Source organism: Notothenia rossii (assembly GCF_949606895.1).
Source record: "Notothenia rossii genome assembly, chromosome: 1".
Lineage (NCBI taxonomy): Eukaryota > Metazoa > Chordata > Actinopteri > Perciformes > Nototheniidae > Notothenia > Notothenia rossii.
Window position 1 is genome coordinate 78,478,491 of NC_136912.1, and position 27,437 is coordinate 78,505,927.

The following is a 27,437-nucleotide window of genomic DNA, read 5'->3' on the forward strand; positions in this document are numbered from 1 at the left end:
ACAGTTGTTGAAATTGTGTGGAATAACTATTCACCACTGGCAGTCCTTTATCATTAGATTTTTCCAGACCCAGACTTTCTTTTCTATTTATTGTGTACATGTATTGTGATTTCTTATTATGATAATGTGAAGCATACAAGGTTACAAAATGTATGATGTGTCATGTTGATAATGATGGCAGTGAGGGTATTCTTGTGTCTCCGTAGTGCACTGCTGAAGGACAGGATGAGCAACAAGAGGTTTGTCAGGTGTTCATATAGTTTCCATAAAGAGTATTAAGATGGCTAGACTGTACATTAGTGACATTTTAAAGAAAAAAATGTGATTTAGAGAAAGAGGATCCAGGGTTTGTATGGAACAGGGAAATTATAAATGTATGGTGCATTATGAGTATTTGAAGTGGATGTTTTGTTGAAGAAAGAACATTATAAAACAATTGAATAAACTCTCGATGAATGTATGAATTGTATTGATGTGCCTCATGGAAGAAATACAACTTCACATTTATTGTACAGTTGTATTATATGTAGAAATGAGCAATGTTGTTGTTGTCCTGCAGGGGGAGCTAAAGGTGTGTGAGAGCCCGGTGGTGAAACTGATCAACTATGATGGAAACATTACACAAGAAAGCTGGGAGAGAGCACTGTCCAGCTGAATGGGGTCAGTGAATGTAATCACACAGTATTCAATGTTAGTGGAATGCCTTTTTCATTACAGAAGTGAACAACCTACGTTTGTGTCTCTCTGACATCCGTCTGTCGTCCTCTGTCTGTCAGACTGAGTTGGTTGTGTCTCCAACAACAGATGAATCACAAGAAAGCTTTTAGTGATCTGAGCACAGTGGGAGTACTGCAGCAGGAAATACAGTAAGTTAACTTTCTTATAGTTGAATCGAACACATGTATTTGAGGGGAAATGTGTTTATTTCTATTTTTATGATATCCCACATAGTCAATGTTTTCTTTTAGGCTGGCCCAAAAAGGGACAATGACTATATCAATAAATATACAATTTGTCCACGTTTTGTTTTAAACACTCGCTGACTTTTGAGTCATACAGAATTTAATGTTTCTTTATTGTTTAAAAGGAAAAACGATGACATTAGAATAAGCAGCATTTCCCAACATGGTTAACAAACATGCTTTTGTATTGCCTCTCATAATGAGTCAAAAGAGATTTTGCAGACTGGAGTTAATTAGACAAAAGCAATCGTAAGGACAACAAGGGAATAAATATATCCGATTTGCTGTTTAGTTCTGAAATATTTAAGCATTGTGGAAACCAGTTTATTCACCTAGGTTTCAGTGGTTGTTCAGAAATAGAAAGGACCTCTATTGACTGTGAATGTCTGCAAGACAACCAGGGTTATGTTTCTCTCCATGTGTTTGTAAGGGATTCAGAGCTGAGGGTCCAGAGTGCAGAGCAGCGAGCCCTGAAGGCTGAGGAAGCCCTGCAGGCAGCGCTGGAGAAGACTAAGCACCTGGAGAGACAAACTGCAGGGCCGGCCCAGTCTGGAGCCAACAAGTACAGAAGGTACCGACTAAACAAAAACATTTAACTTGTAATTGGACATTCTGTTAATCAAAATGAAGGATTTTCTGTATGAGTCTCTGAGATTTTGTAATACAGTTTTTAATCTCAAAAGGTGGTAACGGTCTTTGATTGTGTTGCAGAGAAAAAGAAAACACCACCACCTACTCCAATACCAGTAAAAACCCCATCTCCTCCAAAGAAAACTGCAGTTGAAGCCAAACCATCAAGCAGCTCCAAAAAGACCAAGAAAACGTGATTTGAATAAGATCTGGACATGTCACAACGTTATATGTATGTCCAGTAAATGTCTAGTGAACTATTTAAAAAATCATTTAAAGAGTTTTATGTTTCTTTGTTTATTACAAGAGTTAACACTCCATCAAAATCACATCCATGTAAACCAGTAAAGGAAATCCACAGAGGGTATTATGACTTTTGGTGCATATTAACAGCACATTTACTGTCTCACAAGTTTACAAATTATTGTAGCACATACAAGAAAAGACAAAAAGCATCACTCATCAGCACCAGCATCAAAGCTAAGATATTTCAAGTATCAGGAGATTGTCCTATATTCAGACTGCTTGCTGTTGTATGATAATTAATATCGTCATATTACCATATATCTAATGGTTTGCTGTGGTTGTGTTAAACCTTTTGTTATGTCTTGGACACCAACTAAGGGCAAAATAGGTTTTGTTTTCTTAAAAATAATAAAGTGTCTGTAGACATACATACAATCTAAAAAAGTAATACTTTTCTGTAGCTTTTATTATAAATATGTGGAAATTGTGAAATGAATAAACAAATCCAGTTCACACTATGCTATCACACCCTTCAGCACTCACGCTCACCAGTGATTATAAACTAATATTTAAAAATTGTACTTAAACAAACAATCATTTGTTGTAAAGGTTACCTTCTTTAAAATAATGAAGAATACCTCTGGAAACTCATCCATGAGGTAAGAATTATTGGCTCGCTTTTTTTAATTTTTCAAAAATAGCTTTTATGGCAAAACAATCTTTTACATCATTGGCGAGTCTGTATCTGTCGCCCCACCCTCTCCTGCTACAGCTGGGGGAGGAGGTGGGGGTAGGGATGAGAGGTCAGGGGTCACGCCGAGGAGATCGGGGGGGATTGGAAGGACCAGGGCAGGTTGGAGCAGACGGAGGGAAGCCCTGAACCCCTCCCAGGCATCTCTCTCCCCTTCTGCTGCTTTCACCTGGTGGAGGGAAGTATACTGCTGTTGGAAACATGCTAGCTCTACGAATCCTGCTAAGAATGCACAAATGGTCTCTCTGGCCGAGGTAAACATCAGTTGGAAGGCTAAACCAAGGCCAAGCTCTGGGCTGAAAAAATGATGATTTAAGATGAAAACTGAAACCATGTTGCATTGAATGTGTTGCAAGGTATTGGACAGAGATAATAAGTATTTTATACTACCATTAGGTAACTTTGATAATTTGTTTTTTGTGGGAACCATAAAATCCATTAACAGTAAAAAAATTGTTGTAATATAAAACAATAAACATACAACTTTAAAAAGCTGGTATACAGTGGTTACTCACTCTGACCTGGTGTTGTCTCTTGGCCTCGGCCTCGGCAGCCAGACTCTGCTGTAACTCCACAGGAAAACTGAGCTCGTCTCTGACAGAAAATCAAACACAAGCCTGGTCAGCAGGAAGATCACAGTACACCACAAATCACTACATTCATCCTTGCTGTTTACTAGGAAAAATCAAAGATTTCAGAGGAACAAGACTTTGCACACAATACTTTATGCTATTCGATAACCTTTCTGTTTTAATAATAATATATTTTATTTATCAAGCACTTTATCAAGTGTTCAAAGACACCTATCTTTTGGACTGACAGGTCATCATCCTATTTTCATATATTCAAGTGTTCAACATAAATGGTCACCCAGTGTAGGAGGCGCAGCAAAACCTCACTCTACCCCCACAGTCAAATGTAGACCAACTGTCATTGCTTCCACATGAAGTCATGTGCTTTGCGATTTTTTCATTTCTTCCAGTGGAATTCCCCAGCTGAGACATATGCAGCCAAGGAAGGTTAATTGGAAATACATGATATTTTGTATCTTCAGTCTTACATGTCTGCTCTCTCCACCCTGATGCCCCAGCGGCAAGCAACAGAGTCAACCGCTGCCTGTATCTGCTGTCCGATCCTCCTCCTGTGCAGCAGGATGTGGCTGAACGTGTGTTGGGCGAGGATGTCTCTGACCATGGCCTGGACCAGAGTCTGCAGCACTGTGGTCAGACTGGACAGGGCCGTGCTGCACAGAGCCACGTTCTCTATCTGGTAATAACACACTGTGCTCAGCTCGGGCCTCACCAAGTCCTTCGTCACCACCTGGGTAAAGACATACGAGAATTAAGTAGCCTAATCCAATTAAAGCCTTGTCATTGTCTGTTTAATTAGTTTAGCAGGGGGCCGATTCCTTTACTCATCATCCTAAAAGGTTAAGAAACACTGTGAGAAAGATAGAACTTCCGGGAAGACGCATTAGAGAAAGTTACTGGCTGATAAAATGTCCAGCCATATCAAATACGTTAAATCTCTTTGTGGACTTTGGAAAAATGTACTGTATGCTCAGGGAAAGCAACATTAATATACAAAACACATAATTAATTACCATATTTAATTCATTTTCCTTTATTTAAAAATGTTGTGCTTAATGTGAATATGTCAGTTTTTCAGTGTTGAACCCTGGAACACTCAAAAATTATATAACAATAATATGAATAATATGTAATGCAATTATTAATAAAATGGGTTGTGTCTGTGTCTACAGAAGGTCCAGTTGTGATAGACACGGTTCACCACTGCAGTTTTGGTTTGTTTGTGTTTATTTACCGTGTGAGGAGGAACCTTCAGCATTTGTAGTCGGATATCAACTTTGTGACACACATCAAGGAGTGGGAGGTAGAAAAGAAGGCCTGAAAATAGAAGTAAAATGGGTTTAATCTCAGGACAGATTTATATTTTAAATATATATATATTGAATAATATAATTCATTTTATTATGACTTTGACAAAAACGTTAGAACTGACTGTATGGGGTCAAAGCTTTACATTATTTGACTTTATGATCACTAGTCATCCAAAACGCACAGTAATTAAATCCACAGACATATCAGGCAACTGTTTTGCATTAAACACTCAGAAGTTGGTGAGAACCTGGTCCTCTGGGTCTTCCTCGCAGGAGGTGACCCAGTCTGAAGATCACAGCTCTCTCATGCTCCCTCACTACCTGTCAATCAAAATGACAGACATGAGTCAGTCCATGTGAAGGGGAGACAGTCATGGCTGCAGTGTTCTGCTCAAATACCACAGCTGTTAGTGGTCCAAGTGTCAATAAGGCCAGCTTTTATGCAAGGCTTTTGTACAATAACATACAGTCAGAATGTGACAGTACATACTGTAGATACATTGTTTTTGCGTGAGTAGTAAACACATTGGATTAGAAATAAGAAATATATATGACGTGAAGGTGCTGACTTCCGCAATTCCCGATATTAACTCATTTGTCCAAATATTTTACTTCCTGTCAAAGTGAAAAAGGTTAAAACAACATTAATCCTCAGACTAAACTTTAACGATAACATTATCACACTTTAATTTCTCCATCACAAACTGCATCTGCCCAGTTGTTAATCCTTGAATCTTTTTAATGTAGATTATTATGAGGTGTTAGTTTTTTTTGGAGGTCTGTGGTGTGGTGTAGTTCCTACTTTGACACAGAACCAAATGGAAATGGGGAGGACGAGCAGAACCAGAGCAAAGACGAAGACCATCAGCATCCACTCAAACACTCCCAGGTTTTTGCGCTTCAGACCTGCAAAGATCCACACTACTTATTATGGAGCAATTCCAACCAGATACTCAGATTAAACATATTTAAGAGTAATTTTCCAATTTTTTGAGTCTGATTTGTCTAATAAATGCTGGAATAGAAGTGGAATTAACTAATTGAATTTATTTATATCATTAGTATCTTAAATATCTCCAGAACAACAAGCTGGGAAAAACTTTTCTTCATGCTTTGACTTACCGTCCTCCTGCTCTGCTGCCTCCAGGAGCCCCAGGTTGTCCTCCTTGACCTCCTCCTCTCTCACGCTGTCTATGTCCACCACAGTGGAACTCACTTTCACTTCTGTGTCCTGCTCCACCTTCACCTCATTGGTCTCTGTCTGTTTCTCCTTTTTCTGTCTCTCTTTTCTCACCGAAGACGCCTCCGGGACCCGTCCTGCCTTCGATGGCCTTTGTCTGTGACTTCTGGGAGGCACAGAGGCTCCGCTCTCCCTCTCCTTCCTGGGTGTCATTCTAGATCTCGGTGGGAGACCGGGGTGGACATGATCAGAAGACTTATCCATACTGGCTGTGCAGTTAAAAGCATGTGAGTGATGTCTGTTGGGGTGCTTCAGCTCTATGGGTTAGTGGACAGTTTCCTTTTGTAGAGAAAGCAGAAAGCAAGGAGAAATGTTTTGATTTGTTCTGCTGTGAGTTCTTCCTCAGACTTAAGGTCTGTGAGATGAGTCAGTGCGGCTGCCCTCCACTGTCAGAATACATGTGAGATAAATTAGGCTTGACTGTTTGAATGTGGGAGTAGCACAGCAGTGGGAGTGCCACTTACCACCCTTTCTATTGTGGTGATAAGTTGTACCATAGGTTGTACCCTGTACCTAAGCCAATACAATTTAAATCAAAAGAAAACAAAACACTTCTGTATGTAGCACTTAGAAAAGTTTGGCTTATTTGAATCCAATGCAGAAGCACTAAGAATGGCTAGGCCTATTGAAAGCTGAAGTACTTGAAAGATTCTTGCTATTTTAAGTTTGTGTCATCATGATTGCACTTATTATAAGTTGTTTTGGACAAAACGTGAGCTAAATGCAATGGAATGTAAACAGGATTTTTAAGTACACATCATCCATTGCACAACCAGAAATTATCTTGCACGCTTTCCCAGACAGAGAATGGCATTATCATGCATTAACCAAATCAATATTCCAGATGAGTTTTTATAGTTATTATTTAAGGCAAAGCTGTTACTGCTTGGGAGCCCTTGATTCTGTCAGAGAAATATAAAAATCACCCTCTTGCATCCACTATAAATATGCATACTGATTGTAGAACTCCTATACTGTACTTCTAAATCTCTGTGTTGTGCATCTTCCCTTGTAAAGCCAGTGTCAGAGATGACTGTAGGACAAAGTGTGTTAGTGGAGCACAGGGAGTCACGATGGGTCTACATTAGAATGTGCACACTCAAGGTCTCCTTTTTCCAAAGAGCTGATAAAGTTGTTTTCTCTGTTTTTACAGGAAAAGACAACAAGTATCCTCCCTGATAGATTCTTAATCAAACAGAAAATTAGACATGTTGCCCATATGTTCTTCTACGATGAAAGTAGTAAATCGTATTGGTGCAAACCTGGTGCAAACCCAGGCAATGGGGCCAGTACCTTGGGCCTCTGATCACATAATTTAAATAGGCCTATACATAAACTTCAACGTATTCATCTGTATATCCTTGAGTCAAAACCAATTCTGTTATTAAAGAGAAATAAAAAAACGCCCCTGTACATAACGATTGATGTGTAAATTAGCATAATTACTAGCTAGCCGCAAGCTGCTAACTGCTGCGGCCGCCTCGTTAATATCAAAATCAAATCCATCATATAACTATCCATGAACATGCTGTCATGAACGCGTGGTGCTGTTACGTGTACACATTGACGTGCTTGGGGGCGTGGTTAAAGCGCATGTACGGGTACTTCTCAGGCATGACGGGTAACCTGACGTTTCGCTATCTCAAAAGTTGTACGCTGTATGCTTTATCCCGTTCAAGTTCTTATTACATCCATGGTTAGCAACAGGTGTGGTGGTCAGGAACCAAAGCTGAAGTTGTCGTGGGAAGGAACCAAAGCTGAAGTTGTCGTGGGAGGATGCTTCATAGGTATTGAAAACTCGAGGTAAAGTTGCAACTGTGCATAGCACGAACATTTTGGGACAATTTGAACAAGACAGGGCTGTTGTGGCACATGTCTTAAGACTTTGTTAATTAATTCACATTAACTTAACTCCATGCTGGACCTCCAGAGGGTTTCTGTTCTGCCGGTTGGGGGCTAACGTTCATGCTAATTTAACGTCTGAAGCGGAATCCATTGTGATATTTCTGTGTAATGCAAATGTAGCTTAACTAGCTAAATGTTACCCGTGGTAATGCTGCATGTGTATTAACGTTACCTTTATACGTTTTTTTGGCAATATAATGACAGTTTGAATGTGCATGGCACTACCCGATCCGTCCCCCTGCCCGATATGTAATGCGCATTAGTGATGTGTCGGTCGCTCTTTGAGCCGGCTCTTTTAAGTGAAGGACGGGAGCCGGTTCGCGCCCGCGAACGAGACGGTTCTTTTTTTTTTTGCGGAGGGATCTAGATCGGCATGAAGGCACATTATGCAATGTGCACATTATCCCGCTTATTACATGGCCAGATTCTCAACAAAGTAACGACATGACTCCCAATATTAATTTAAATGCTTTTATGGATTTAGAAAATTATTTTATTGATTTAAAAAATAGTTGTATTTATTTAAATTGACATGCATCCGCTAAAGAAAAATAGTCCGTTGTTACTGTTTGAACTAACGTAGCAACGGCACGAACTGCTTCGATAGTGTTTTTGAGGAGCTTTTTGATTACAGATTTGAAAACATCGTTGCTTGCTTTAAAAATAGCACAATTCATTATGTCAAACCTTGGAAAGTATCTAGATATCCCTGCCCTAATGCCAAAGTAAATATCAACTGAATATGTGTCGCCGTTTGATGTCTATGTCTGGACCGTTGCGTAAAAAGGAGGGTTTCTGCCCCGTTGCTTCTCTTCTTACTTCTATAAGAATAAAACACGGTGGAGGGAGATCTCTTTTTCTCCCCCTCTTCTGAGAGCCCAGCAGCTGATCTCAGAGCACGCTCCCCTCTCCTGCAGGGGGGCGTGGTCAGCTGCGGCTCACATAATCGGCCTTTTCTTTAAAAATAATTTTAAAATGTCGATACAGTAGCCCCTTTTTTAAAATAGTTTTTATAGGTGTTGTTATCTGTTTTGTGTAGCGTGGTTCTACAAGCAAATCAGTGCATTCATTGGGTGGTATCAGAGAGTTACAAGGGTCTGTAAATGCAATGAAATTTTTTGGCCACAGCAAGTCATTTATATTAAACATGTAATATTTACTTTTGAATACTTAAGTACAAAGGATCTATCGATTAATTTAAGTGATATATGTGTACACATAGGCCTATACACATCAAAACAGGGCTACATTTAATTTAATTAAAAGGTATAATATGTGGTAAACTGAAGGGCCGTTTGGGAGCCGAAAGAGCCGGCTCTTCTTGGTGAGCCGAGCCAAATGATCCGGCTCACCAAGAAGAGCCGGAATTCCCATCACTACTGCGCATGTGCGAGATGGTCTGCCATATTGGAGAACTCCGGACGGCCCAGGAAGGACAATTGAGACAGTGGCTTTTGGCAAAGCTGTAAAAATAAAACTCGAGAGATTAGTTATTGTTATTACAACGTGACTTCACTATTATTTAACAACTCTTTTTATTGGGTTCTTTTATTTGGGGTTAAGTACATTGTCAGAATAAGTGAGAAATGAATTTTAACTTCTGTTAGACAGCTATCATACTGAATAAATATTTACTGTGAATGTATGCAAAAATGTATGGCATATGGCTGTCTAACAGAAGTTAAATTAATTTCTCACTTATTCTGACAATGTACTTAACCCCAAATAATAAAAGAACCCAATAAAAAGACTTGTTAAATAATCGTGAAGTCACGTTGTAATAACAATAACTCATCTCTCTCTCGTTTTATTTTTCAGCTTTGCCAAAAGCCACTGTGTCAAGTGTCCCTCTTGAGTTGCCGTCCGGAGTTCTCCAATATGGCGGACCATCTCGCACATGCGCAGTACAGATCCGTCCCACTGCCCGATCGGTACTGCGCATGTGCGAGATGGTCCGTCATATTGGAGAACTCACGATGGCAACCCAGGAAGGACACTTGACACAGTGGCTTTTCGCAAAGCTGAAAGATGTTAAGTGTAGGGACGAGGAGTCATTTAACCAGCCGCCAGTAGGAGTCAGGCTTTACTTTCTTTTAAATCCATAAAGAAAAAGTAAATCTGTTTACAGTTCTGTTTCATATGGATGTTGAGAGGTATCCATATATCTCTTCATTTTGCTCTCAAAGTGCACCAGATTGATGCATTTAACTTCAATATTTAAAAAAAACACTTCCCGGGGGAGCTTGCCCCCGGATCCCCCTAGAAGGTGTCAGGTCCACTCCCGACTTATAAAAATAGCACTTTACCACTGCACCCCCTGTAATCTCAGATGCACCCTGAGTCATTTTGTTTAAGTACAGTGAGCCTTTCTAAAATATACAGTAAAGAGACAAACCCACCAGCATTATAGGATATACTATGACTTTGAGCCAAATGCTTGTTTTTGGGCTGTATAAATAAATTGACTTGAAACAGTTGCTGATTTAGAGTACTAGCACCTTTTTTATTCCAATTCAAGCACTTCTTGCTGAAATGAATACTGCAGCATTTCTATTTTTTTCCGCATTGTGCACTCTACATTTCTTTTTGGGTGGTGGTTAACCCCCTGCTGTCCATTATGTTTTGTTTCATGTATCATCTTGCTGTGTCCTGCAGATATCATCAAGATGGACCAGGAAGAAGTTTTGGCAAAGCTGAAGAAGGACATTCGTTCTTTGCTTATTTCGTCTAAGTTTGGCTTAGAGGCTGATCGGCTAAGGCGAGACTATGTGACCATGTTGGGGCATCCAATGCCCTTAAAACAACTGGGCTTCAGAAACATCATGGATATGGTGAAGGACATGCCTGACGTTGTGTCGGTTAACTTCAGGTCAGATGGCAGCATTATTTTGAAAGGTATAGTCCTTTTGCGTATGCATTAATCTATTTTGTATATTATTTTCAATTCCACAATGAGGGGGAGAATAAATACAACATACAAGTGTTTGATAAATAAGTCCTCTCAAACATTTGGCATCTGCAGCTATAGGTGACGATTCAACCCGAAGCATCCAGGAGCTGGTAGCTAAGCAGCGCACATCAAAGAATGACAAGATGTTCGAGAGGGGAGGGGTCAGCTACTTCTCCCCCCGGTACTGTCACAAGTACGCCCCTGTGGTTCTTCCCAGAAGAGGCCGTGCTCCTCCGCCTGTCCCTGCCCAGCTGAGGGCTCAGCTACGCATTCTGCTCAGCCAGGTAAGATACGAAGGCTTCTGTGGAATTTTGCTTTTATGGCCTAATGATGGCTAAATTGTTTACAAATAATTCTAAGAGAGACACATCAGATAAGTTGACTTACTGGTCTGTTTGGTTTCTACAGTCAGTAGTTTATAATAAAACAAAGTCATGTTGTTTTGATACTGCTAAATATTTTATGGTTTTTATATGGCTGCTCTCCCAGGGTCCCCTCAGGTTGTCCGCCCTGGAGTCTAGCTACCTGCGCTGCTTCGGCCAGCCGCTGCGTGTCCACAACTACGGCTTCTTCTCCACTGGAGAGATGCTGGAGGGATTGGCAGACCTGCTCTTTATCCAGCAGGGCAGGCAGGGCTCAGTACTGACCCTGAGGGAACATATGGTGCCAAAGCTAATGTTCAAACCATATAGCACCCCTAAGAGGACTGGACTCATTAATTCAGTATCCCCTAGAAATCACATGCCAACCTCCAAAGGGCAAGATACCAGAGCTCCGACACAAACAATATCCCAAGGTGAGACATTTTCACATTTTGAACATCTTTCCAGAATCTGTCCCTGAAAATAATCCATTGCAAGTGTTCTCGGCAAGGCATGCGCATATTTCTCAGCCTCGTTTCTTTTCTTTCGCATCAGTTTATGTTTCTTTAAATAATAACAAAAAATGTATTTCTATTTGGTTTACTCCAGCTAAAGTCCAAGTGAAGCAGAGTCCCCCGAATCAGCGCACCCATGTGAATACCTTTTTCCCTGTTCAAAAAGAGTCAACGAATGTCAGTAACATGCCACAGGTGGTAGAGAAAAACCATGAAGTGGATCCAGACCTCTGTCAGGAAGGTCAGCTCTTTCAGAAACGTGTCCTCAAGGTGGGAAATTAAATAACCTGCAGCTTGTTGCTTGGAGCAAGACAATTATCTTGGTCTTTCTACTCACTTACTCTATTTACTTCAGCTGGAGGATGAGCTTCGCCTGCAAATACTGGAGAATGGAGTCGCTGGCTCCATCAGTCGGGATCTGAAGGACAAGCTACGAAAGGTCCCACTTCCTGCTAGTTTAAAAGCAGATGTCTTTGTGATTTTATCCTTTGCTTTCTCTGCAAGTCATGGTACAGAATGAAACCTCAATCTCTGTAACAAGTTTTGTATTTCATATTTTTATGACATTACAACTCTTTACAGGTTGTAGGTCAGAGCAATGGTGGATTATCTGTGCACGATCTGCCTGCTGAGTACAAGGTAAAGAGACATAGTCCTGCACTTGTCCTGTTCACCTTCAAAATGTTCACCATTTTGTTAGTGAGGGTTTAAGACTAATAAACCGTGGGGTTGGGAGCATAAGAACATGTTCATTTGAGGAAGTGGATTGAGTCCTAAAAGTATTGGCTCCACTTGTATTGAGCATCTTACTACTCACATTTAGCCTAACCAGTAAAAGTGATTAGGGATCAGGGAAAAAGTAAATTTTTCTTCAATTCAGATTATATTAAATTATGTGTTTTGCTCCTCAGAGGCTTTTTGGGGAGGACTTTCCACTGCTTCAGACCGGCTTTGTCAGTGTCACAGAACTGGTCAGTGCCATGGGTGACACCTTCAACCTGAAACCTGTAGTGGGCAACAATGTGGACTGGATAGTCATGGACATGCAGGACTGTGATGATACACAATCAGGTGTGTATGTTCAGATGTCAAATCAATATATCCCCTATTACTTCATTAGGTGTTAAATCAGGCAGGCTGGGAAAAAAGTCAAAATGAACAATGAATTTGTTGTTTACACTTGCTGCTGTAAGTGCTATCAGTTTCAATGTATCACATTTAAATGTAAAGTAACTAACCTGGACTTTTTTTCTTTCTTTTTATACAGTAGACTCAACAGCGACTTTAATGAACGGTTTGAAGTTGCCAGTTAAGAGCTACTATTTCAGCTGTGGAGAGTCTCCTTGGGAACGCCGACTGGAAGAAGACGATGAGAAATCCACAGCAGACGAGGAGAAAGAGGAACTAGTAGAGACCAATACCACTTTGAAGAGCACCACAATGGTGAGGAATCATCTTTTGTACATAATTAGTCTTTTAAGAACCCTCTTTAAGAGAGACTTATAAATAAAGATTTTGTCACGTAGTCAGAATCAGAAATCAGTCATTTGTCCAACGAGGGAAATTTACAGTAAAGAGACAATGCGGGTGAAAGGCAAAAATAAAAGTAAGTAGGTGAACATATTCAACAAAAAAAGGAAAACACATTTTGTAAATAAATAAGTAGAAACCATGGTGAAAATAAGAAACAGCATAATAAAAGTAAGTGAACTAGAACCCTATCTTGACTTAAAGAGCCTGTGACAGCATCCCAACAACTGTTGTGCAATGAAATATTGGACTAGTCATCTTGAACCGTTAGTTTAAAAAAGAAGGTGCGATACCGTTCCGATAAATATCAATAATTTCGAACATCGCAGGGAAATTCCTTCGACTCATTTTGAAGTTTTGGGGGAAGCCGGAAGTGACGTCAATGCGGGAACGCTTCACTGTGCGGCGAGAGAGCCAAACACGGACAAAGTGTGTTGTCATGCGTAGAAATGGTGAATTACTGAGTTTAGGCACGTTAATAACGTTTTAATGAAGTTGACTACAGTATATTCATATTTGTCAGTGCTTTCATGTCAATTCGGCAAACATAAACATAAATGATCGTGGTGAAGATGATGATTTAAATTAGGACTAAAAATCGGTAGTGAGAGCTGCTGAATTTCCTCCCGTCGGATGTGATATAAAAACATATCAATTATTTTTGTAGTTGTAAACTCAAGTGGATTACACAACATTTATTAGTGCTTTCATGTCAATTCGGCAAACATATGATACATTAAATGCTCGTGGGGATGATGATTTTAAAAATCGTTTGTTTGAGCCGGTCTGCATTTCCTGATGAGAAAACAAACCGATGCTTTTTGTAGTTGTAGTCAGTGGTGTAGTGGGCGTTGGACGCGGAGGTACGCCGTACCCCCACTTATTTGAAGCATGATTTCTTTTTTAAATAGACTAATACATCTAAAATCATTGCCAGTGTTATCAGTTGCAAGTGTGTGTTTGTTGTAATAATGACGAAAACATAATAGGCAGATTTCACAGTAATTATAATAAAAATGTAGCTCAAGCATTTATGCAACTTGACTTGAAGCGTGTGTGTGTGAGGGGCAGAACTGTGTGTGTAGGGTGACCAGGTGTCCCGCACTGTTCGGGACTGCACACACAGCATTTTTATTATTTGTCCCGCGTCCCACACATTGAGACTATGTCCCGCGTTTGAGTGATAGTCGCGCAGAAAGGCCGGATCGGTTCGCTGACAGCCGCCACCGCCCTTTATTATTATATCTTCTAAACGGCATCATGTAGTGCGCTGACAGGCGACACAGAGCTGGTGGTACCGAAGTGGGCCGGTCGAGAGTCCCGGGATGATTTTTAGTCCCAGTCCACCACTGGCTACATGATCGTATGATCGTCCATATTGACGCACCTAATTCCTAAACTTCTAACAGATACAACATAAACCAATCCTTCAGCTTCATATGAGCTCTCAGACACGTTCAAAATTAAACTGTCATCGCTGTCTGAGCTTGCTGCTGTGTGCCCCATCGTGCGTTTACATGCAGATGCTGGGATCCTGAACGGTGCAGCTGGAGCGCTGTGCCCGCAATGACGTCACACATAATTTGGCGGGATTTGAAGAATCCCCGAGAGGATCCAGAAAATTGTCAACATTGAAGGGCAGATTAATGGTTATCAAAGTACAAATATCCAAAATCAGTTCAGTAACGGTTTTCAAGGGGACAATATTTACTCAAATTGATGGGTTTGGATGACGGGGTAAACTCGTGTCACAGGCTCTTTTAATAAGAGCATCAAATGGTGTGATTCCAGTGCAAATCATGAATTAGCATGCCATTTGTAAAAAGTTGATTTTATCCATATATGCAGGTAAGATAACTCTAAAAGCTGTTATCACTCAGTTAGATTTGAGAGCTTCATATTTATTTGATTTATTTTGAACAAGCAACAAATTAGTTGGATCTAGTTAGTTCACTTGTTTAAATTGATGTAGAAAAATAACAATCTTTGTTTTGTATGCGTCCTCCTGTAGATGTCTCAGATGTACCCTACTATCCAGGTCCACAGCAGCACTGCAGTGCCCCTGGACGCTCTGCAGAGTCAACGCCTCAAACCTCCAACACGCCATCGAGCCAGGGAGCTGGTGGAGGTCCTGGTGGAGCAGGTGGACTCCCCTGGACATTTCTACATCCGCTTCGGCGAGAACGAGGAGTCCCAAGCTATGGAGGACATGATGATTGAGATGAGGTGAAGGATATGCTAGTGGCAGCTTACTCAAAGGATAATGTAATAACACTCCCTGCATCTGTCCCAATATGAGGGCCATTTTGAATTGTCTAAAAAAGCAGCAACAATCCAAACACTGACAGAATTAACGTTAGAAACTGAACTACATTACAAAATGTATCGGACACTCCTTAAACAATACTCTCCATAAGCGTACTTACTTCCTAAAGCTGTCTCTATAAACTAGACCCTCCAGAAAAACGCGATTCTGCGATCCCAGAATTTACCGCATAATCAGCAAAGTGGCGCAGAATTTTAAAAGGCCGCATATTTATCAAAAGGCTGCATAATCCCCGCATTTTTCCACACAAAGTTGAGAAGAAAAAAAAGTTAACTCGTCTTGACGTGACGTCATCAGCTCGCGCATCACAGAATGCAAACAACACTGTATAGAGTGAACGTGTGGAGCTCACACGATAGAGAAAACACCAAGATGAAAAAATCTAATCCATCTCATTTACCGACGAACATTTGTACTAAAGACCGGGCAAAAAGTGGGGGGAAACTATTCTGCACCCCGTGCAACTGTGTGTTGGAGCATAAGAGAACATCAACGTGACGACCCACTTTGATTCATTCAAACATTCGAAAATGCTTTCTGCTGCTGCGGACAAGAAAGCCAAACAATTCACGTTCACCGAGGCATCAACCTCCAAAACCCTTTCGAGGGCTACAAGAAACGAGGTGAGTAGCCTACAAGATTGAAGCTGGTCAGATAACGAACGAGTAAATTAAAACAGAATGAGGCGGAGAAGTGTGTGTGTGTGTGTGTGTGTGTGTGCGTATGTGAGATTAAAATAGCTCAATTGCTTTTACAATAAATAAACATTGAATGTGTTTAATTGAATATTAAAGGGGTTTAACGTTAGTGGCAGGTTGTGTGTGAGAGAATAAATAAGACGGCCCAATATTTTAAAAAACATTTATTCTTTTTTCCCGCATATTTAGCATATTTCGCAACTTTCCGCATATTTCGCAACTTCCCGCAATTTCACCGCATAAAATCACATAAAAACCCTGCATGTTTAATTGCATAATCAAGGAATTTAGCCCGCATAATCAAGGAATTTAGCCTGCATAATCAAGGAATTTAGCCCGCATAATCAAGGAATTTAGCCTGCATAATCAAGGAATTTAGCCTGCATAATCAAGGAATTTAGCCCGCGTTTTTCTGGAGGGTCTAATAAGCAATGACTTCCAGTAATTCATATTTTTTCTCTTTCTTCCTCCCTCGCCTTTAGACGATGTTACACCAGCCCTGAGGTGTCGATGCGTTACCGCCTCCCTGGACAATTTGTACGAAGGGGTCAAGTCTGCTGCATGTCGCCTAAAGGAATGTGGTTCTACAGAGTGGTGATCCATCAGATCATCAGCCCCACTCAGGTTGAGGTGTACTCTGTCGACTTTGGCGATATGATCGTGGTACAGAGCGCCAGCCTCAAGTTCCTCAAGTAGGGGCATTTTAAACACATTTAAGCGGCTAAACGATCCAACAAGTACGCGTTTTGTTGTACTGTTCATTTATGTTTCCTCAGGTCATGTTATTCAAATCTTCCAGCACAAGCTGTCCCGTCATCACTCGCTGGAATTAAACCCACCGCTGTGAGTCTAATATTCATTAAATTGATAGTGGGCAAATCTGAGCACTATCTTCTTCAAGCTATCAAGCTGCAGATGTTACAGAGTTTTTAGTTGCAGTTGAGTTTTATGAATAAGATTGTTGTGGTCTGTTTGTTGCAGGGCAGCTGGACTGCTGAGGCCAGGGCTGCCTTCCAGAAGCTGTGCTCTGATCGCTCCCTGGTGGGCGCTCTGGATGGTTACAGTGGAGATGTGCTTCAGCTCTACCTGTGTGACACACACACTGATAACGACATCTATATCCACTCTGTCCTGCTGAGCCAGAGCCACGCGACGTCCTGCAGCCCTACAGCGAGTGCAGCAGTAAGACACACACACACACACACACACACACACACACACACACACACACACACACACACACACACACACACACACACACACACACACACACACACACACACACACACACACACACACACACACACACACACACACACACACACACACACACACACACGTTATATCTCTCACAGGCTCCGCCCTCTACTGGACTCTATGGGGTACTACCCTCTATGCAAGCATTCACCTACAGAGATTTCTATAGACGTAGCCGGCCTTGGGGCGGGCCTACCTGAATGCGCGCGCATCTCACCGTTTACGTTTTTAAACTCTAGTTCTAGAGCAGGGGTGCCCAACCTTTTTTTAACCGAGAGCTACCAGGGCTCGACAGTAACGGTTGCCAGGTTGCCATTGGCAACCATTTCGAATGAATGTCAACCACTTCACAACTTCTCACTTCAAAAAGAAGAAGAATTCTAGATCGCAAAATAATTAAACAAGCGAGTGCCTGTATTTCCTGGCTAAGGACAGGTTCCTTGAACACAACACGAGCGTAACGTGTCTTCACGTGGTTATGTCTCGTCTGAAAGGAGTGTAGGCTGAAGTCGAATAGTCCATTTAGCTTAGGAACCTTCCTAACGGAGTGAAATGACCCGGAAGTCCCTCAGTGGCAGCCTTGATAAGTGCCGTTCGAATTCTCTAGATCAGTGGTTCCCAAACGTTTTGTGCCCAAGGCACACCAAAGGACAAGTAAAAATCTCAAGGCACACCTATTGTGCAAAATAGCCCTTATAACACGTGTTATCACTCATATCATGTAAAATATCTGTAAATGTGCATAATTATTTACTAATGCCAAATAAAATGTGACAAAGACAACTATATTACTCATGAAATATTTATTAACGAAATATTTCAGAAATTAATTTGAAACTTTATCAAATTAGGCTTCATCAAAGCAGCAACACACTCATTTAAACCAGACGGGTCACAAAATAAAAAATGAGGCAAAGGATGCAAGGAAGCTGCACTGTCCATGGTCCTGAACTACAAATTATAAATGTAACATTTCAGCTATCAGCATTGAAACATGTGCTATTGTAAATATTTTGCCGACTTAAAAATAAGTGAGATACATGTGCCTGTCGGGGCGCGCAGATTTTTTTAATCCTTGGTGGCACTGAGGAGAGGGCCACTCGCAAATCCTGTTCAACAGAGAGCCGTGACCTCCTGTTGTTGTTCATGTAAACCAGAGTAGAGAACGCCAACTCACACAGGTAGGCAGTGGGGAAAAGAAGAAGTTGCTAAATCGCGTGGTGGGAGATTCTTGGGTACTCCGATGCAGAAGCCAAGCAAAACTGATCCAGTGGGAGCTCACTAAATTTGAGTTTCAGTGTGCGGTCCACACGGAGCTCTGCGCACTCCTCTCTCTCTCTCTTTCATAGTGAGCTTTTCTGTTGAGGATTCCTGGTGGAATGGGTCTCGGATCCAGTCATATTCCTCAATGTCAGCCACACGTGGAAAATAGCGCTCAAACCTCTCTTTTAGGGTCTGAAGGTGTTCGGCATATACAGCGCGCTCCCTAGCTGCCTGCGGCGCAGCTGATGCCAGCGGGAACGTGTCCATGGAGCCCTGTTCCAAAGCCTCGCGCCACAGGATAAGTTTACCCATAAACCCCCGAATCTTGTCTGTGGATGATAAAATGTTTTGATTCCTGACCTGAAGCTTGGCGTTTAACTCGTTGAGATGCCCAAATATGTCTGCAAGGTAAGCCAGCCTGGCGCACCACCCCTCATCCGCAAGCTTGTCTTTATGTGGGACAGCGTGTTCACGTGAAAACTCCAAAAGCTCTTCCCGAAGCTCATAAAGACGGGATAGGACTTTCCCCCGTGACAGCCAACGTACCTCTGTGTGGAGGAACAGGCTTTGGTGGTCGGCTCCAATCTCGGAGCACAGCTGGGAGAAGAGGCGAGATTTCAGGGGCCTTGATTTGATGTAATTCACCATCTGCACGGCCTGATTCAGCACCTCAAGTCAACTCCGGGGGCATGGTTTTGGCAACTAATGCCTCTCGATACAAAATGCAGTGGTTTGTCACGATATGTGGGTTTTGTGCTCTCACCTTAGCAATAAATCCTTTCACTCTCCCCGTCATGCTTGCCGCACCATCTGTGCAAAGACTGACACACACATTCCAGGTCAGACTGTTCTCTTTTAAATAGTTATTAGTTATCCTGAATATTTATTCTCCCGTAGTATGGCTTTCCATTTCTTTGCCGAAGAAAAACGTCTCTTTGATAGTCAGCATCAACATATCTGACCTTTGCCAGAAGTTGGGCAGCCCCACTTATGTCAGTAGATATCTGCCGCTCGCCTGCGGTTTCTCTGTCAAATGTTGCTCAATGTCTTCTGACATGTCGTCGATTCTTCTTTTGATTGTATTATCAGACGACAGCACTTCGGATAGCTCATTTGCAGCATCTGGACCCAGCATGACACCTGCAATTTTTTTGCAAGCGGGGAGGATGAGTGTCTCCGCTATTGTGAGGTTTCTTCTGCTTTGCAATGAGCTCCGCTAGCATGTAACTAGCCTCCATTGCCTTTTCAGACACTTTCACACAATCCAACAAACGGTCTCAGTGTGCGAAAAAGTACACGTCCCACCGTCCGGGACGTGTTATTTACAATATCGGACAAGTAGATCTTTCAATTGACTTGTCCGGCGGACAAGTGACGTTTTTCGCCCGGATTTATTGTTATATTATTGATAGATTCAGTTTACAAAAGGCAGAACTCATTCGCAAATTGGACGTGTCCGCCATTGTTCGTTTAGAAATGTTAGTTTCGGTTCTGTTTGTCGATTCCTAATGAAATGCATCTCGCCGCTTTCTGTGCAGGGGCGGGGCGGGAAGTGTAGCACAGTGGCAGGGTTGGGAAGCAAAACTCGGTTCCGAGTAGGAACAAATAACAATTGTCCGTTCCCGGGATTGATAAGAGTTGTGAGGACAGGAGGCGAAGCCGAGCCCCGCGGACCGCAGCTCCCTCTCTCTGCTCCGGATCAGCTGATCGCTGCATGGTGCAGCTCAGCGTCTCTCTCTCTCTCTCTCTCTCTCTCTCTCTCTCTCTCTCTCTCTCTCTCTCTTTCTACACACAGCGGATTCACTGCCCGTTTAACAGCCTCATCTTTGTCAAACTTTCTTATGTTCTTTCTCTAACACGTAATGAAGGTTATTAGGACTTTTAGCTCCTTTGTTGTTAATATTGACCGCCATTTCCTTTATGAAGTGAAGCAGCCTCCCTGTGTCCTCGCGCTGTAATCATATCCCCGGACCCCCATACTCGGAGGAGCACATGGATGTCAGTATTGTTTATAAGGCAGGGTATAGAAATTATTGAAATTAAAATACTATCTATTTACTTTTACAAACAGTGAACAGCTGGGCAGCTGCAGCATGTGTATTGCAGGACATGTGTAAGCGTCTTTGAGTTTTAGAAAAGCGCTAGGCCTATAGGCTATAAATATAATGTATTATTATTATTATTATTATTAGGCCTATGTGTTGGACATGTGTGGTTGGACTCTGTCTCACAGGCAGGTTGCAGCATGTGTGTTGCAGGACATGTGTTGGACACACAGATTGTGTGGTTGGACTCTGTCTCACAGGCAGGTTGCAGTGTAACATCAGAGGAGACTGGGCCAATTGTACATTCTTAAACTGCACCACTTAGAACTAACAAAACAATGCAGAGATTATGTTTATATAATTGTATTCAATAACCGTAATAAATTTAACAGTATGAACTGATTTGTAAATAGGAATACAGATTTGACTTAATGTTTTCATAAATATATTTTTCTCCCAGTTTGTCATGGGACTTATTTTTACCCTCTCAAAGAACCGGAATCGAGAACCGAAAATAACTGGAATCGAAAAGCAGAACCGGAATCGTTAAAATCTAAACGATACCCAGCCCTATGTGTGATGCAGTAAAATCTTACCGCTCACTCACGTGAGCGGTGTCGTAAAAACCGTGGGAAAATGTGAAATACGATGGCGAAGAAGAAGATTCCAGTGGCCCCAATTTGTGTCCATTCTGGACAAGTGAAAATGTATTCGGACAAGTAAATTGCCAAACTCACTTGTCCATGGACAAGTACTCTCTAAAAACTTTTTCTCACACTGGGTCTTGCTGCCTCCGGTTCAGATCCCGTGCTCTTTTGAAGTAGGCCAAGTTTCTCTGAACATGGAAGGGATGTTTGGTTTCCAAGTGCCTCTTCAGCTTGCTTGGAACCATGTTCGCATTAGCTAACTTCTCCCGACAGACGACGCACTCGGGCTGAGGATTGTTGACATCCCCGGTCCAACTGAAGCCATAAGACAGGTAACTTTCATGATGCTGTCTGCTGACAGTTTTTTTCCTCTTTTCTTTCGGTGGTGGGTTGTCGGCAGTCTCTGCACTGGTGGTTGGTGGTTTGCTCCGCACAAGAAAGCGCTCCATTTTCCCTCTTGCGTGTTTCTCTGTTTTAATGTTGTCCTTCAGCCTTTGATGTGTCACGGTCTTATAATTCCCACCTGTGCAACTGCGTTAACAGCGAAATATGGGGTTCTGTGAGGATTTTTTTTTAAAGAATTGCTTTTAGGTATAGAGTTTGCCTCTGTATTATTAAATGAGTGCATACAAAGTACTGATATAGTAAATTAAAAATAAATTATTTTTGTGTAGTTGTATATTGCAATAATAACGTATGGTTGTCACAAAATCCCACGGCACACCCGGACTTGCCTCACAGCACACCAGTGTGGGAACCACTGCTCTAGATGATAAGAAAGGAGGTTTCAAACTTCCTTTATAACCTCCTTTAGGTTAGGAACCACTGGACCTCCCTTGCTGCCCCACAATGCCTTGCAGCCGCAGTATTTGCCGTCACACAACAGTCGGCCGCTCACGGAAACAACCGATTATGACAAAGAAATGATATCATGAACGTTACGGTGCTTATTAAGCATTTTAAAACGTAGGTGGTAACTTGCCAAAGTGCTTTGTTTTCATCAGTATTATAATCAAAGTGAAAACGATAACAACGAAACATGGAGGAACAGAAGTCTGCATTTAAATCGTGTGTGTGGTTAAAACACATCAGCCTGTGGTCGATCTTAGCCTTTCGAATGATTCTGAAGGCAAACACAGTGAAGGCGGTGCGTTAACCCTCCCGCTGCCTCCTGGTGCTGCAGAGATTTCATGAAGTGAAGGAGGTTTTCCTTCTATAAAACAGCTGTGGGAAGCACACACTCTCCTGTTTTGCCAATCCGGTGGTTAAACAAATATAGCTCTAAATCCCTGGCCGAAATGTCCTTAAAATGAAGTCCGAGTTCGACATTTTAATTAATTCATTACCTTTCTAACTCCTCATTCAGTTGACTGTTACAGGTCTATACAGGTTCATGGTACAATGCATAAGCTTCAAATCGAGAGACTGAAACTGTATTTTCTGTTTTAATTTCACAATAAAGTTAATAGTCATATGTTTCATATTATTAGGTTTTATTAACTACACCACTGGTTTTTTAACCCGCGCCACCTAGTGGTTAAAGCACGTTATTGAATGTTGTTGTTGAATAAGTTTTATTTGATGAAAACATTTAAATATTAAGAGTAGCCTACATACAAAATTTAAAATATCCAGAAGATACGATAGTGTCTACAATAAAACAGTTTAGTACAGGATGTCCAAAGATATTAACAGGAGGATGTGCAAAACAGACCAACTAATAAAGCTTTATTTAAGCATTAAAGAATACTTTAAGTTAAGGTCTTCTTTTGAATAAGAAAAAAACGTTGGGGTTATCCACAGATAAATATGAAGTCTGACAAAGTACTTAACGTCCAATATATTGCATAGTTTATTTTGGCACTTGACAATCAACTTCCCTGAATTTGAGTCAGGTGTAACTAAAGTCTGATTTAAGGGTTGTTTTTAGGGTTTATAGGGTTCGGTACACGTGTGTACCGAACGATCATTACGTTAAACTTTTTGGAAGTAATCTCAGGTGCTGCGTCGCAGCATTCAGAGTAATTTGCTCACATTGGGTTCAACGCGTCATAGAGCGAGCAAGTCATTTAATTGGACGAGAGGCATACTATGAGAGCTGGTCAGAGGGATGCGTTCAAATTTAGTCAGTAATTTGAGGAACTGTCGAAATGGAGAACGCAGATAAAGTTGAGCTCGAAAATCCTCCAGCATCATTGAAGTCTCCGGTTTGGGAACATTTTGGTTTCGCAGTTACGGACAAAGACAGGTGGACCGAACCAAAGCTGTTTGTCGGCATTGTTCAACTAAAATTGGTTACGCTGCTGGCAATACATCAAACTTGCACACTCTTTTGAAAAGGCATCACCCGAACGTGAATATCACCGGTACCAAAAGACTGAAGTGCAAACCAAACTCCCGCTAGCATTTAAGCCTCCACCACTCGCAAAAAGTTCAGACCGAGCCAAAGCTATTACAAACGCCAAATATCCTTATGTTGCCATGTTAGCAAAGCGCTACCTGGCTGTATCTGCTACCTCTGTCCCTAGCGAGAGGGTGTTCTCCACAGCAGGAGACATTATTAGTATAGTGCCAGCAGATCTGCCCTTTCGGCAAGCAATGTGGACAAGTTAATTCTTCTTTAAAAAAAAACATGAACATACAATGACAAGCAAGTCAAACTGGCTGCTTGGGTACAGTACAGTTAAAATACCGATTATTTCAGTTCATCGAAATGCTGCAACTTAATGTTTTATTACATTTTGTATTTATTTGATTTAATATTCACAGTTTAATAATAATTAAAAACCCAAAACAGTTTGTTTTGTGAGTACTAGTACAATAAAGTTCAAATGCAGATTATTTCAGTTCATCGAAATGCTGCACCTTAATGTTTATTTTATTATATTTTGTATTTATTTGAGTGAATATTCACAGTTTAATAATAAAAAAAAATTAAAACTAAAAATATTTTTTTGTTTTGTGAAAAAAAATTCTGCTGTACCGAAAACGTACCAAACCGTGACCAAAAAACCGAGGTACGTACCGAATTGAAATTTTTGAACCGTTACACCCCTAGTTGTTTATATTTCACATCATTAATCAGAATCTGCAAAGTACCTAAAATACATGTAGTGGAGTAAAAATACCAAGTTAACCTCTGAATTGTAGTAGAGTAGAACAAAGTAGTATGCTACTGTAACAAAAACATTTCCCAACTTGGGATCAATAAAGTATATCTTATCTTAAGATGATCGATGGCTACTGCCATATTTGCCTCTGAACCTTGACAAGTGCATGTTTCAGGCTTATCAATGAACAACAGGATGGGTCACAGACATAAGACCAGCTGTTAAATAAAGCTCTTCTGACATTAGGTGTCATGTGGGTATATTAATTCACCCATTTATTAATTATATGTTTTAAATTTGATAACACCACTGTTTCGTATCCCCTAAACCTCCAGGGTGTACACCGTTTAATACTGGCAACTTCTAATCGTGGGAAATACGAAAACGTCTTGTAAAGAGACGTGCCATATAATGTTGCAAAACACACAATAGCCAGCATGTGTAGTTCTTCGGGGGGCTGGACCATGGTTGTCTGTGCTGGACCCGTTAAATTCCAGTTTTGGATAGTCTGCCGTGGTTCCATTCCATTTCAAAGAGCTGTTGACGCTCAGCGTAACCTTGTTGCACTGCCACTCCAACATCCAATCACAGGGCTTGATGACTAATCACGGGGTTTGTAAAGCAAGGCGGATGTTGTAGTCCCAAACGATAGCTGGGGATTCTGGGTAGTGTAGTGTATTTGGAAACTGTGGTGTCTAAAGTCCTAAAAAACTATTTGTTTCTCTGAATCGAAGGTTAAAAACACAAAAGCGTTGTACACAATTTAAATCAATCAATATTGTGTAATTAACAAGGATAAACTGATGTTTTTTAGTGGATGAGTAATGCAGATATCACTGTGTAATCATTTGACAGTGAGGGGAATATATTCGGTTTAATTATGAAAACTTCGAGACCGGAAAAACTGTTTTCACCCACGCTAACTTTACATGGAAGGTGCATACACGTTAGTCTGATGAGACCTCAAATCATCTTCGTAATATCTATCAAACTATAGATCCTACACCTCCACTGGACGTGGATTCTAAAAGTACAATATACACTTCTCGCTAGAAATCTAATAAAGCATTTTAATGGCCAAACTATTCCACAATTTAGAATTTTCCAGAGAGGGTTGTTTGTGAATAAACGGGAGCATGTTGTTTCTTACACGACCACTAGAGGTGCTACACTTTAAAACGTGGCTATGGGTCGTAATCTAAACTGCTTAAACAATCGACCTATTTGGTAGTTTTTTTTGTAGGAGAACAGGCTGTTTCTACAACCAGGTGGAAGAGAGCTCTCTCCTGAGAGGCTCAAATAACCTCAGCTCAGTGAGGTTAAGGCACACCTTGATATGATCATTATAGTTATTAATGAGACATTAGAGCAGGGGTGTCCAAACTACGGCCCTGGGGCCAAATGCGGCCCGCGGACCATTTTGAATCGGCCCTCAGCAAATTCAAAAATTATAATTGAATACGGCCCACAAATTAAACTTGTGCTTGTCTTATATTGTACTTCTTAAATATAAATGTAAAAACATATTACACAGTATTCATGTGTTAATAAGACCGCTTTTCAAATAAATTCAGTCAATTAAAGTTGGAAACATTTTCTAACATATCTTAGTTGATAAGAAAAAAGCCCAATGACTTATTTAGATAACAAGCTTGAAATACACCCTTCATATTTCTCCTTATTATAATCAATCTGAGGCTTCTGTTCTAAGGGATGAGCTATACAATACACCTACTAGGTGAAGGGCTGGGCCGCTCACCTCTAGTGACCCAGCGGCCCAGCCCTTCGTATATTTTTCTATATGTGGCCCTCTGTGAAAAACGTTTGGACACCCCTGCATTAGAGACTAAATGAAAAACAGGTATAAAATACTATATGACAGTAACAAAAAAGTTGTTAGAAATAACAAGAATAGAGTTTAAAAGGAGTGATTTCTAGAATATCCAAAAAGAAAACTCTGCTTACAGTTCTGTTTCATATGGGTGTTGAGAGATGTATTCATAGATTTTCCTAATTTTGCTCTCAAAGTGCATCAGATTGATGCTTTTATCTTCAATATTTAAAAAAAAAAATCTTCCCGGGGGAGCATGCCCCCGGACCCCCCTAGAGGAGGTTAGGTCCCCCCCACTTAAATCATGTTCATATGGATAGGATACTAAATACATTTGCACCCATCTTGTGTCCATATCTTTCTGTTTTGGTGGTCATGCCACAACCGTGCACTTTGCACAGCATGAAAGAAAGGCCAAATGAATGGGCTGTGATTTTAGTTTTTTTAAGCAGAGGTTGAGTTCAATAATTTGTACGGCCCTCGGAGGACGTTGTAAAAATTGAAAGGAAAAAGGTTCCCCACCCCTGCTGTAAATAATAATAAAAACCCTTGATTTATAACTTAACATCTCTGTCTCCTATTAATCTGAGTATATTATAAAGAATAGCCAGTTCATTGAAGCATTATAGCACAGGCCTTTGTCAGATGGTATATTACGCTGTTTTTTTTCTGCTTCCAATAGTTCTCTTTTTTTCACCATACCTGTGTTTGCATCAGTGTATTTAATTATTATTGTGACAAGTCGGAACCTGATACTTAAGTTGCACTTGCATTGGTGTGATTACGGAGCCAGAAAGCGATGCACGTTTACTCGCGGAGCGGAGCGCCGTGTGTTTGTTTTACAAAAAATGGCGAAGCAAATTAAGTTTGACTGTGGGGTAAAAAGTTCGGCCAACACCTCAACTTCTCAAACTAATGTTCAAAATGATTCAACTGATAAAGCGCAAGGTGAACCTGAACGAAAAGCAAAGAGGAAATATGTAAAGTCTTGGGAGGAGAAATATATAAGTACATTCTGCTTCATTGTGCATTCACTTTCGGTAAAAGTTCCTTCAAAAATAAGAGTCCCGATCTTATCAAAATAAGTGCAAAACGAAACTTTACCTTAGAAAAATATTGGCATACAAATATAATCACTTCTATAAAAAGGTAACGCATTTTAAATATAGTTAGACATATTAAAGGTAATTTACAGCATTCATAATTAATATCTAATTCCGTACTGTGAATGGTTCTCATTTATTTAACATTATAAATGTATTAGTCTGG

General features: G+C 40.9%; 2 protein-coding genes across 3 annotated transcripts in view; both read left to right on the forward strand.

Annotated features, from left to right (window-relative positions):
- The window catches only part of axdnd1 (axonemal dynein light chain domain containing 1), a gene marked incomplete at its 3' end in the record, with an annotated part of 18,605 nt that extends 11,697 nt beyond the window's left edge, over positions 1–6,908 (forward strand). The window contains 12 exon segments of the mRNA XM_079650587.1: positions 560–620; positions 623–660; positions 777–815; positions 817–866; positions 1,393–1,492; positions 1,494–1,533; positions 1,674–1,742; positions 3,680–3,858; positions 5,302–5,378; positions 5,769–5,829; positions 5,833–5,893; positions 6,883–6,908. Of these exon segments, the coding sequence (XP_079506713.1) occupies positions 560–620; positions 623–660; positions 777–815; positions 817–866; positions 1,393–1,492; positions 1,494–1,533; positions 1,674–1,742; positions 3,680–3,858; positions 5,302–5,378; positions 5,769–5,829; positions 5,833–5,893; positions 6,883–6,908 (801 nt within the window).
- Positions 6,909–7,313: 405 nt separating this feature from the next.
- tdrd5 (tudor domain containing 5) overlaps positions 7,314–27,437 on the forward strand; it is a 31,659-nt gene continuing 11,535 nt past the window's right edge. Inside the window, exons 1-13 of one of the 2 annotated variants that reach the window (XM_079658494.1) lie at positions 7,314–7,532; positions 10,290–10,529; positions 10,657–10,868; positions 11,074–11,380; positions 11,556–11,731; positions 11,817–11,900; positions 12,044–12,100; positions 12,373–12,532; positions 12,729–12,904; positions 15,003–15,217; positions 16,498–16,707; positions 16,792–16,858; positions 16,997–17,197. In XM_079658494.1, the coding sequence (XP_079514620.1) occupies positions 10,301–10,529; positions 10,657–10,868; positions 11,074–11,380; positions 11,556–11,731; positions 11,817–11,900; positions 12,044–12,100; positions 12,373–12,532; positions 12,729–12,904; positions 15,003–15,217; positions 16,498–16,707; positions 16,792–16,858; positions 16,997–17,197 (2,094 nt within the window). In that variant the 5' untranslated portion in view covers positions 7,314–7,532; positions 10,290–10,300. The remainder of the gene's footprint in view (positions 7,533–10,289; positions 10,530–10,656; positions 10,869–11,073; positions 11,381–11,555; positions 11,732–11,816; positions 11,901–12,043; positions 12,101–12,372; positions 12,533–12,728; positions 12,905–15,002; positions 15,218–16,497; positions 16,708–16,791; positions 16,859–16,996; positions 17,198–27,437) is intronic. The other variant, XM_079658495.1, reaches the window with a different exon arrangement.